The 12,706-nt window shown below is 33.6% G+C and overlaps 3 protein-coding genes across 3 annotated transcripts; 2 read left to right on the top strand and 1 right to left on the bottom strand.

Moving 5' to 3' along the window:
- The first annotated feature begins 1,022 nt into the window (after positions 1–1,022).
- Positions 1,023–2,589, top strand: LOC140972724 (WRKY transcription factor 22-like). The gene is made up of 3 exons (XM_073435106.1): positions 1,023–1,562; positions 1,710–1,820; positions 1,989–2,589. The coding sequence occupies exons 1-3, from the start codon at positions 1,087–1,089 to the stop codon at positions 2,440–2,442; spliced, it is 1,041 nt and encodes a 346-aa protein (XP_073291207.1). The 5' UTR covers positions 1,023–1,086; the 3' UTR covers positions 2,443–2,589.
- Positions 2,590–4,411: 1,822 nt separating this feature from the next.
- LOC140972725 (RING-H2 finger protein ATL67-like) lies at positions 4,412–5,335 on the top strand. Its single transcript, XM_073435107.1, has one exon. The coding sequence runs from the start codon at positions 4,488–4,490 to the stop codon at positions 5,094–5,096; it is 609 nt and encodes a 202-aa protein (XP_073291208.1). The 5' UTR covers positions 4,412–4,487; the 3' UTR covers positions 5,097–5,335.
- A 3,702-nt stretch (positions 5,336–9,037) lies between these two features.
- On the bottom strand, positions 9,038–10,378 carry LOC140972002 (probable membrane-associated kinase regulator 6). Its single transcript, XM_073434472.1, has 2 exons — positions 9,466–10,378; positions 9,038–9,361 (listed from the first exon to the last, which is right to left on the bottom strand). The coding sequence occupies exons 1-2, from the start codon at positions 10,199–10,201 to the stop codon at positions 9,354–9,356; spliced, it is 744 nt and encodes a 247-aa protein (XP_073290573.1). The 5' UTR covers positions 10,202–10,378; the 3' UTR covers positions 9,038–9,353.
- Positions 10,379–12,706: the final 2,328 nt, after the last annotated feature.

Here is a 12,706-nt window from a genome sequence, read left to right as displayed (position 1 = left end):
TAATTATTTTTATACACATTAAAAAAATTATAAAATATAATTATTTTTATACACATTAAAAAAATTATAAAATAAAATTTATTAACAAAATCATTATTTTATGTATTCTAAAAATAATAGTGGAGTGAGTATTATATATCAAAGAACGTACTTAAGAGAATAGAGAGAGGAAGCCACCGACGTGGCTCTGCCGCCTTTCTCTGTGTCTCGAATCACAATGCACACAAAGCCGCGTGGACTTTCTCTCTTATCTCTCTCACCTCTTTGACTCATACAAAAGTCAACCGAATCAAAGCATCTGATTCAAATATCTTTTTTTTTTTTTTTTTTTCAAAATACAATAAAGTTATACTAACACTGACAAATTATAAAAATATTTTTGATTTTTATTCAAAAAAAATGTCTTTTTGTATATCTAACATTTCTTTGAATAATATATAAAAATAATATTTTTCTAAATATGTTAGGGAAGAAAGAATAATCAAACATAGTGTAAGATTCTATTTGATTTTCCCACTTTCCTCGTGGTTAATCAAATAAGTTGCTAAATAAAATAAATACATGTAACTGACCGGTGCAAATGATTATATTCGTTTTCTATGAGATTAAGTATATTATAAAAATATATTTTTTGTTTTGAAAATTAACCAACTCAATTGTTGGGAACATCAATTTGTCAACCATAAGTGCTCTCCATTATTATATATTAGTGATTGTGCACACACATTATGTATAATATGATATGTGAATATTGTGTATTGTACATAACTTATTCTCAAAGTTTTTGATTCAATCAAAATATTTTAAAAATTAAATTAAATATAACAGGAGATTTATTGATATTATTTTTTGTAATTATAAAATGTGAAAATTCAAGAAATAAATATGTAAAATGACAAATTTGAATTTAAGAAAAAAGCTTTAGTTATTATTTGAGTCTCTTTATTAATATTGTAGATAAATTAAATTGTTTTCTTTTCTTTTTTTAGAAACCGTGCATTATTCTTTTTCCCCACTTCTCTCCCACCCTTCCAAAAGTCAGCGCCTTCTCTTGTCTTTTCATATCAGACTAAAAGAAGCAGGAAAATGGAGGACGATTGGGATCTGCACGCAGTGGTAAGAGGCTGTGGCTCCACCTCCACCACCGCCAGTTCCACGGCCACCACCGCCTCTATCCCAAATCCCTCGGATGATCTTTTTACCACTAATTTCCAACAAAATTCCAACACTTCCGCTGCTTACTGTCAAGATCTGTTTCAACACAAGAGGGAGAGCTTCATTGAAGACCTGCATGATCTATGCAAACCATTTTTCGCAAGATCACATCAGCCATCTCCACAAATACGATCGGTTATTTCTCCAAAAAGTTTACCCATTTCACCGCTCTCTGTTCTTGGGGGGTTTCAAGGGCTGTCATCGTCGGAGCAACAGCAGCAGCAACTGGCACAGCGATTACTCCAACAGAGTCAGATGACGCAAAAGGAGCTACTCATATCTGTTGCTAATGACTCAAAAGCTACTACTGCTTCACAGAATCATAGTTCGAGGTCGGCCAAAAGAAGGTAAAATTAAATTTGTACACTTGAAGGTGAAATTTATAGCTTTGAAATGATTTGTTGGAGGACGGGAGAAAATATCGGTGTTGGTGGTTCAATTTTTCGGCTCTGAGTTTCAGTTTTTCCTTCTTGTTTCGGTTGATTATTGTGTAGGAAGAACAGTTTGAAGAGGGTTTGTCATGTTCCGGCAGAGAGCTTATCATCTGATATGTGGTCTTGGAGAAAATATGGGCAAAAACCCATTAAAGGTTCACCCTATCCAAGGTTTGGTTCTTCGATTTTTAATTCAATCCAATCATTCCCTCTTTCATTTTTCATTAAATTCGAACACTATGTTTCTTTTTAACTATTCCCTAATTTCAGAAAGTTGGCGTTTCTCGAGTATTTGTAATTTGATTGATAATAGTTTTTCTTTTTGTGGTTGACAAACAGGGGATACTATAAATGCAGCACCTCAAAAGGCTGTATGGCAAGAAAACAAGTGGAGCGGAATAAATCCGACCCGGGAATGTTCATCATCACCTACACAGCCGAGCACAACCACCCTATTCCCACTCACCGCAACTCACTCGCCGGCTGCACCCGCCAGAAGCAGGCGGCGGCGAATACCAGCTCCGAAAACCCTGACAAACCGTCTTGCTCTCCTCCAACGTTACCGCCAGAAGACCTCTCTCAGACGCCTGGAATGTTAGAGAGCAGCAAGGAGTTGGCAGAAACTGAGGATGACGATTTAAGCATTTCGGACATGGCGTTGGAAGATGATTTCTTCGAGGGTTTGGAGGATTTAGCTGGACCTGACCCCGGAGAATGTATCGACGATCAGTTCCCGGCATACCTACAGTTCCCTTGGCTCGACAAGCATACAACCAGCGCCGGCTCCGGTTGACTTTGTGAAGGAAAAAGGGGTTTACTTTCCCTCTGACATTGTGCTTTTTTCATTTTTCTTTTTTCTTTTTTCTAGGCAACTGAGACGATCGCCGCAAAGAATCTCGAGATCACAATTTTTTTGTCATCATCTCGCAACACGTAACATAAAGAAAATAAGATTCGGGCCTACCCGTTTCAAAGAATTTTAGAGTGCTGATTTGAATTCCTTGTAAAAATTACATTAAATTATAAACAGAACAAATAAAATTATTAAATTTAAACAACAAAAATAAAAGACTGACTGATCTGTGGGTTTTGTAATTATTTAGGTTTCATCAATATGAATTTCTACTTTAATTTAACATTGCATAAAAATGTCTCAACTGCATTATATTGGACATGACCAAAAATATACCACGCTTAAGTCAGGCCAAATTATAATTGTCCAAGTCGACGATGTAGTAATAACCCCCGTTGAGGCTTATTTGGTAGCTTCATGAGTTACTTAAGTAACGAAGGCAATCCACCAATTGAGGTTATTAGCTGTAAAAGTTCATCAAGGTGAAAGATCTGTGTACGAACGATCAACAATATAATTTCTATTACGATTTTAAGTTTTGGATTACTTTTATATATTAGTATTTCATCCGTGTGATGTATGGAATGTTATTTTATGTGACTAATTATTAAATTTAGTAAATGTGGATGTTTGAATAATAATAACTTAAATTTTTTGATATAATGTAACGAATTTATTTAAAATTTAAATATTATTATAAAAAATTATTGCATAAAAAATGTTTATGCTAATTGAGATAACACTAAAAGGAAGACAAGAATTTTATATCGTTAAATTGACTTTTTAATCATTGCATTCTATTTCTTGATTTATTAGAATTGTATAAAAAATAGAAAAAAATTATAAAATTTTATATATTTTTTCTATAAAATTTTTTAGAAAATATATTTTTCACAAATCAAATTTCTTGTCATTCATTAGATGAATGAATTTTGATTAAAAATTATAATTATATTGAGAGCTTTTTAAAAAACAAATATACTAAAGTTCTGATTTAGATGCATAATATTACGTTCAAATGTATCATATCAATCTTCTGCCGTCATGTTGATTTTCTTACCATTGCATTCGATAAACTTTTGTTGACTTTTACCAATGCATTAAATATCTTGCATGAGTGAAATTTTTGTTGACTTTTTTAGCGATAGATATCTTAAATAACGATGTTTTAGGTCTAAATAATCTTTTTTAAATTGATCTATCCGAATTAATAACATATTATTCTAAAATTTACATATAAATGTTAAAAATAATAATTTAGCTCGAGTATACATGCATGTTGCTCCGCCACTGATTAGATGGTATTGTGCGTGATACATTCATTTTTAAGTAAAAATAGATTATATTTTATTATTGTAATTAAATGAGACACTCATAATCGGGCGTGACTTATTGATGTGCATTTAAGAAGCAACTGTATCAAAACTTAGGAGGCCCCTTCCGCAGCGCAAAAATAAATTAGAATATTGGAACTGAAATTGGCCAACCATCTTCGTACGTGTGGACAAATATCACGTATAGAGGAATGAGATCCGGATCCAGGCTGTCTCGATACTTTAACATTTGACGAATCATAAAACGAACAAAACCTCATTCGTCTCTTCTTGTCCTGCTTTCAACTTCCATTCCCTTTCCACACTAGAGATTTGGAGTCAATCCATGACTCCTGACACAAACTTGCAAGTTTGACATAAATTTATAGATCCTAAAATTAAACTCTTTTAGTTATTTGAGTTTGTATGTTCAAATCAAATCTTTTCATCCATTCGAAGGAGATGTATTTGTATATGTCAATTTTTAAATTAGAATGAAAATGATTTTATGTTGAAAGACATAATTAGGCCATGTTGGTTTATTAAATGAGTTGCTGCGGGATATTATTAAATGTTTGCAGCTCAGCACTCGCACGCAATATCTCCTCATTTCCCTCTACTTTCAAATGGCCCTGCCCTGCTCTTCACCACCGCCACCTTCTTTTTCTCCCAATGTCCTACCACACATCATCTCCGCCTCCACCCTTAACCATCCTCCCCAGCCCCTCCACCGCCGGACAATCAACGTTTGCACAGAACATCGGTTCCATAGGTCTCGGCTACGCTATCGCGATTGCCCTCTGCTTCCTCGTCCTCTTCTCCACCGTCCTCCTCGCCTCCTACATCTGCTACCGCATGGCCACCTCCCGCCGACGCCACCTGGAGCACCGCTCCCAGAATTCCACAAACGAAAACAGCATCTACCTCCCACGGATCATCTTCGTCGCCGAGGATGGCGAAAGCGACTCGCAGAACGTCGTCGTGGGGCTCGAGCAGGCGGTTATCAACTCGTACCCGAAGTTTGTGTTCTCGAGGAGGAACGGAAACGGGGGAAACGACACCGTTTGCTCGATTTGCTTGTGCGATTACAGAGAGGCGGAGACGCTGAGGATGTTGCCGGATTGTAAGCACAGCTTTCACGTCACGTGCGTGGATGCCTGGCTAAAGCTTAACGCTTCGTGTCCCGTATGCCGGAATTCTCCGTTACCGACACCGCTATCCACGCCGTTGCAGGAGTTGGTGCCACTGTCTCAGTACTCCGATGGGCGAAGGAGACAATGAAGGAGGGCGCATTTGGAAATTGAAGAAATATTTGGGTGTGGACGGCTATTCTAGTTTTTAGTGTAAAACACTAAAATAGTGTTGGAAGTTGGAACCCGCCGGTATTTTACTTGGTTGATGCAAAGCTATAATGTTCTACTAATAGCGTCAAATTTTTATTTATTAAATTTTTGTATTTTTTATTAGAATTTATTTGTCATAATGGTTAATTACAATGTGTTGATTTTAAATTTTAATAATATTAGATTATTTCATCAAAATTGTAAATTTTATTAAAAAAATTTCTAATGAATAGCGATATATAATTTTTTTTAGATATTATTGATATTTTAATTATCATGTTTAAAAATATTTGTTAAATAATTGTTGCGAGTAAAATAATAGAAAAAATTTCGAAAATATTCTTTTTAGTGTAGAGTTTAAATCCGATGTGTTGGAAATTAATCTTTTATTTATTGTATGAATTATATTATCTAGAAGTTAATATTATACCAAGATAACGTAACGAGTTAAAAGATGACTTTAGAGATAAGTTGAAGTGTTAGGCAGGTTTAGCGGTTGAACGGGGGCCTGCCGTGTATAGTCTGTTTATATTAATATTTTTTATCCATCTTTTTTAAAAAATTTTGAACGAATTTTCTGTTACTTTTATTGGATTTTATTATTTTTTTTATAGAAGGATTTTATTGTTGGAAAAAAGGAAAATAAAAAATGACATGCAATTATTAAAAAAATTCGAGATATTATTTATTTGCTCGTCAGTTCCTCCTTTTCAGAATCCTTTTATTGCGACTTGAACTATTTGTGTTTTTCTTCATTCTCAAATTTTCTTATTTATCAAAAAACTTAATTTATCCAAATATATTTAGAATACAATTTTCAAATAAGTTGTAGTAATATTAGTGAAATTGGTCATAACTAAAATGTAACTCGTGGGCTCGTGCCACCAATTATTTCGAAATGACAGTCTTGGATATGGAAAGTGGCATGTTGTATGAACAAGCTAAACGAAGGGATGGTCTTCAACTTGTGGGTATAAAAAATAAAACGAGACAAAGCCCATTAGGTAACCAGCCCATTGGACCTTTGAAGCGGCCCAATGGGGTCGGCCTGAGAGCTCGGACGACGAGATTATGGAAATATGAGAGGTCGGCTGAGATGAGCTTCCGGATGACCTTCCGACGAATCTGGATAAATTGAGTCTCAGACAAGTCCCTAGATGATGTGACAGATTCAGGTAAATGAGGCGACCTCCTGTTGAGCTCTGGCCTTTAATATGACATTCCGGAACTCTTTGAATTCCCGCGGGCTATCGAGAGTAGGCCGAAACTATCTCGAGATATCAAATGTCTTATTTTGATTTTGATAGCCGAACCGGAGTAAACTATTCGGGTCAGATTCTCCAATTTTGGACATTTTGTTATTAATTTGATGGAAGGTCCCCGCGGAGGGGAATGGACTCCTTAACGAGCCCTCTCTAACGATACTAAGTGTGTATACCTTCGTAGATGGATTTCTGAAATTATCAAAGGACGCTTCAAATTTCCAATTTTGATTCGTCTTGAACACTTAGGCGACATACGCCAAATTCCAAGCTAAATCGTCCTACTCTAGTGGGCATAAATAAGCTTTGTTCTACTGCTTTATTTTTCACTAAAAATTTATACTTGTTCGGTTTTGATTTCCGACGGATTGAAACCTGTTTTAAATTTCTTGATTCATTCCAACTTATTGATGATATTGAGACATGATTGAAAGGTAACTTTAATACCAAATCGGCCTAAATTGTCAACTTTAAATCAGAAAGATGGGGAAGTATAGTTGGATTTGAATTTCCAAGCCAAGATCATGTAATTCTTTTCTTGGCCCAACTCATGACACCCTACTTTATGTTCTTAATTGTAGGTTAACCAATTTTTCGGACAAACGATAACTCTGCTTCTTTCATTTTTATTCGATCTATTATAAATACAGAAAATATTTCTTGTCCAGTTCATCATTTGTAGTAGGTACAAATACTGTATCATATTATGCATACATTTTGGGCTTCCGGTCATTTCAGAGGAGTAAAACATTTGTATATTACCCTATAAAATCAAACAGGAATTACTCCATGTGACACCCAAAAGCAAAAGAAACAAAATGGTCCCAAAATGAGTGGCCATGGATTAATATCTGCAGATATTCATCATGCCATGTTTTAATTTCTTGTGTTTGTTCTCTTGTGTGTACTAGATATCCATGTCTCATATCTGTAATGTTAAGTTTGTTTGCATTTGCAGCATTTTCATCGCTATTGAAAATGTATACACAATCGCAATCCATTGAACCTAAACTCGAACAAGAACATGTGTCACGCGTAAACCACGAAGATGTGAAGACCACCTTGGTTAAAGTTGCCCTACTTTCTGTTGCAGAAGCCAAAGTCGAAAGTCGCTATTTTAGACATGATTTGTTCTTTCTGATACCAATGTCTCTGGTCCCTGCTTTGAGCCAACTAGTGTCTTTGTTCTTGCCAAGTAAATGTTGTTTGTCTAGAATTGGTGTAAAATTTGGCAGAAAGAGATAAATTTTCATTTGAGGTTTCTGCTCAAGTTCTCACATCAAAGTCATTTAACCCAAACTCGTTGAAATCAGATACATTTTATTAATCTCTCATTCGTTTGCCCTGTTTCAAATTTAACTATCAATCATCCGTGATAACTCAAGCTATGCGTCAGAACTGCTAGGATTTTTGACATTTAGACTAATATTTTCTCAATATTTCCATCGGAACAAATGTTAACAAACTTCTTCTAATTGACGACATAATAGAGGGGATTCCATGAAATAGGAAGGGAATCAAGTCAAACCGATTTGTAAGTCATTTTCCCCTTTGTATTAATTTATTCTCGTCACATAGTTTTCGACTAAAGTCGAGTCATTGTTCATGGAGTTTGGTCCAGATAAAGATAGAAGAACATCTAGTAAGGACAAGTAGGATGTCTTCGAGGGGTTGGTCCCCTCAATCTTGTCTAATTTCAGATGCATTTATCATCAAATTAAAGATAATCTTGACTAATAATCGTGTTGTTTCATCAAAAATGGATAAAGATATACAACCATGTGTAACGAGGATAGAAAAATAAAAAATGGCACAAGAAAACATAAAATGATGGTGTTTTTATGGCTTATTATCGTAACATTTTTCGTCATGGTCCTCTTTGTCTCTCTCTAGTTGTTATCTTGTACTCAACTTGTGTTTCTTTTGCTTGCAGAGCCGGGAATCCTTTTTTTTTTTTTAACAAAAGATTATAATTTTTGTAAAATTGTTGCGATGATTCATGATTTTATAATATACTATTTCTTTCTGAAACTCCTTTGCGAACTAATTAAAAAAGATGGTTAGATGTTGAAAAATGGACAAAGTGGGAATTGGCCAGAAGCTCTTTGTGAATTCTTGGTCCCAAATTTCCAATCTTTTCTTTCTAAAAGTATTCATTCTCTGCCAAAATTAATTTTATTTTTTAATAAGTTATGATCATGCAGATCTTTGCGCACCTATGAGTTGATTGAATATGAGTCCTTACATCATGACTGTATGCTATATACATGAAAAGGAGACTTGAATTAAATATTACCACAACTACAACTTTTATACATTATTTAAGTCCAATATTAAAATATGTTGTCGATTTTGTTTTGAAGTGAAATGTGCGCGTATATATTATGTATAGTACTGTCAGATCTATAGACGTATATCAATGAAATCGTGGTTTTCGGAGCTAAGAATCAGATTCAACATCAAATGTATCAGAATTAACGTCAGGATCTTCAAATATTACCTCAGTTACTGTAAATTGCATCACATGCAAAACCAATGCTGGTGGCCCAAATATCATTTTCTTTGAATGAGCTTCACGAAAAATGAATAACAATTCCCAGAAAGTAACAAAAAGAGAGAATAGAAACATGTGAGGGCCCTGTAAGCCGAAGATAGTCTAATCTGTTACGACATCTAATAAGAAATTATTCATTTTTTTTTTTACAAATTTCTCCCAATATTAACAGTTGGAAGATTTCTACAACGGATTTTATTTTTCTTTTTCTTTCTTTCTTTTTGTAAGGTTTGGGAATAAAATTACTGGTTAAACCAAGCCGTAAAACAAGAAGGGCCGAAGACAGTGTTCTACAATCATTTTCTTGTAACACTCCTGCTTTTCATTTCTTGAATCTCTTTACACTGATCTCCTTCGCGTTCTTGTTTCTGGCTCCCTTTCAATTTTCTGAGATATTAGAAAGAATGTTATATCAATCACTTGACAAGAATCTGCAACTAGAAAAAGAAAACATATGAAGAATCAGCTAAAATATGTAGAATTTTTATTACCTATCGATCTTTTACAGTATAGAATTGCTTCATGGATTGAGTTCTCAACATCACACGTACTGAGAAGATTACTAGAATTCGATGGACTCAAACGAGGTGAAGGTTGCGGTGAACTGCTCAAACTCTTGACCCTTTTAAGCCCATAGTAATGATCAACTTTCTGGCCAATTTGCTTGAGATCATCCAATTCAACAACCGAATAAGCTGAACTTGGTCTAGGTGACGTCTCGAGTGAGTCCCCCCTGCTTTGAATTTCATTCACTTTTCGTTCAAGATCATCCACTCTATTGCTTTTTCTCGAGCACCCTATCGTTTCGAACAACGGCTTCACAAACCCAAAACATTTTTGTATGATCCTTTTAGATGATTTCCTCCATCTCCCCATCATGTAATACTGGTTCTTGTCAACAACAAATGGAGCACTACTTTTTGAAGACGAAACAGGTGATGGCGGGGTAGATAGCGAAGCCTCTTTAAACATTTCGGGTTTTGATCTGTCTACAAACAAAGGCATGATATGCCCATCTGAGAAAATCTCATCGGCATGAACAAGGGACACAGGAAACGCTGTGACAGGAACATCAAAGTTGAAATTCTCCTCTTTTTCTCCCAATCTTTCGATGACTCGAGGCGTAAAGTTGCTGAGAAACTCGTCAACAGAAGAAGATGGCTTTCTGTCTATTAACCAACTGTATGAAAAACTTTCAGTTGCTGTTAGTGATTGAGAATTCTCCATAGTGCAAAAAGAACCAAGTGCGGTGTACAAGTAAAGCAAGGATGAATTAGAGGCAGAAAATTAAATGGTTTATATATTGATATTTCGTTGGAAATTTAAGCGAGAAATGCTTTGAATTGACTTCAATATTATAGCCTTAGTTCATGGTAACCCACAACTATTTGCTGCATTATATATGGTAATAACTAAAGTTAAGCAATTTCACATGGCATGTTCCATGGTTGTATAACAAGAATCTGGTACTAAATCGAACTTTAGTTTAGGTACGCGCTTTGTAACATATCATGCCCTTTTTTTTTACCACTCCATCAATTATATATAATATAATTAGTTATCTCCTAAGTTCTAGAATTCAGCGACATAACATAATCTATTGATTATCTTTTTTGCATGGTTTATTCTTTGAAATAATCACAATTTTTATATTCGATAAGAAGCCAATCTGCACGTTCATGAATAACGGGAAGTAGAAACCCTAAAATGCATTTTTAATCATATAATTTTGTTACTTTGTGAATTTGGTATTCTATTTTATCAAATTTCAGTTTTAATTATGTCCAAACACTCGAAAATGCCTATAGTACTGCCCCAGTGAGAAGTTCGTAAGGCTGGTCGTTTTCCTTTACATTTATAATTAAAGAAATGCCGGAAGAGCGAAGAAAAATGAATATTTGTTTAATAGGAACAAGAAAGTGTTTATAACCATAGCGATATAAACAAGAATACTCATCCGAGCCGCAAAACATATACATATGGAATGAGAATTTGCATGACCATGAAAAGTTTGCTTTTTGTAGGCATCCATCAAGTACATCACTCCAAACCACATAAGCCTTGGGTGGGTCAGTACTTTCGATTTTTGGTAATTTTAATATTTTCATCAAGAATGTATATGACACTGCACACGTCTACATTAGCGTAAATAAATCACAAAATCACATAGATATCAAATATACACATAAAAAATTATTAAAATTATCAAAAAAATAAACATATCAAACTAAAAATAAAGTTCAACATATAATAACACAATCATATATATAGCAAATATATGTTACCAAAAAACATTTTCCCCTCAATTTTATAAGCTAATAAAAATAGAGAATCCGCGCCAATCAAGGGACCTTAAATATTGCCAGTAAATAGTGTTGTTTCCATACAAAAAGTCAGAGGTTGTCAAATCAATTTGATATATATATATAGAACAACATACGTTATCTTATGTATTCATCAACCATTGTAAAAAGTATTTTTTTTTTAACTCAACTGTTATATATCATAGTTTAAATCCTTAAATAATTGACAATATCGGCCCCTCGAGATATTATAATAAGACTGTCCTATATATTAATTAAGTAGGTAAAATTTGGGTTGTACTTTTTTAGTCGAATGTACGGTGAATTTGTGAATTGACAAAATAATAGAAAGAGATATTTTGATATATATTAATGACTAATGAACGTATAATTTATTTGTCAATATGTAATCAAAGGTTGGATCAATTATTAAACAATTTATTAGTTTCAGGAGATTTAATTATGTGAAAGATTGAAACAAATTGGGCCAAACATTTAATGTACTGTAGGAGAAGTTGCCATTTACATGCTTCCAAAATTCAGCCTTATTTTTTAAAAAAAAACGTAACATAAAAAAAGGAATTTGTATTTTTTTTATTCTATATTTGCTTCTTTGTGATTTTGATTATCTATATAATCAAATTTAGTTTTAATCCGCTAATTTTGTTTTTGTTAAAAGTTTAGTCATTTTTCCGTCATGACGCTAATGTGCACCAATACGACATAATTGATAAAAACATTATGTCATTCATTGTCTAATACAAACGTGATATAATTTTTCAGCCGAAATACAAAAATGACTCTTTTATTCAATGTTCATTGTTAAGATCTATAAGTATATGAAAACGGTAGACATTTCAGTTTGATAAAAAGTCATGTTATAAAGAAAGTGAAAGAGATTATCATATTTACTAATTTTAATCATTAATTAGATAAAATAATTGTCCGTGCATCAGACAGGTGAAAAAACTAGTTAATTATACATAGTGAACCATGCACACATATCGATTTTGCATAAAAATATAAGTAATTGTATTTGAAAATTAACTAAAACATTAGCCATCGAAATTAACTGATTGTATTAATCTAGTATATGCATTAAAATATAATTAATATTTAATAAAAATAGCCGTAGTACTCAGAGTTTGATGTCTCGTGCATATATAATTTGTATGAAAAGATAATTTTTTTAGTTTACTGACTTTTCATATTCTGGGTTTTGGTCAAGTATGTTTTCGAAATTTGGTTATTTGCACTAACTTTGATTTTTTTAGCTTTCAGTACTATTTTGATGGAGTGATGACATGATACCAAAAAATGCAGTCGTGGAATCGAAAATTACTGATTTGTCCGATGTCATGTTAGCAATTTCACCAAAATAGCCAAAAAAATAAGATCATAAAAAACCAAAATTTGAAAAATTAATTGA

The sequence above is a fragment of the Primulina huaijiensis genome, chromosome 3 (genome assembly GCF_012295235.1).
Source record: "Primulina huaijiensis isolate GDHJ02 chromosome 3, ASM1229523v2, whole genome shotgun sequence".
Taxonomy (NCBI): Eukaryota; Viridiplantae; Streptophyta; class Magnoliopsida; order Lamiales; family Gesneriaceae; genus Primulina; species Primulina huaijiensis.
This window is presented reverse-complemented; position numbering and strand designations above follow the sequence as displayed.

Excerpts from the sequence above, each read along its gene's own strand:
- LOC140972724 (XM_073435106.1), top strand. The coding sequence starts at position 1,087 with ATGGAGGACGATTGGGATCTGCACGCAGTGGTAAGAGGCTGTGGCTCC. Across the intron at positions 1,563-1,709 it reads TCGAGGTCGGCCAAAAGAAG|GAAGAACAGTTTGAAGAGGG; the intron begins GTAAAATTAAAT and ends ATTATTGTGTAG. Across the intron at positions 1,821-1,988 it reads AAAGGTTCACCCTATCCAAG|GGGATACTATAAATGCAGCA; the intron begins GTTTGGTTCTTC and ends GTTGACAAACAG.
- LOC140972725 (XM_073435107.1), top strand. The coding sequence starts at position 4,488 with ATGTCCTACCACACATCATCTCCGCCTCCACCCTTAACCATCCTCCCC.
- LOC140972002 (XM_073434472.1), bottom strand. The coding sequence starts at position 10,201 with ATGGAGAATTCTCAATCACTAACAGCAACTGAAAGTTTTTCATACAGT.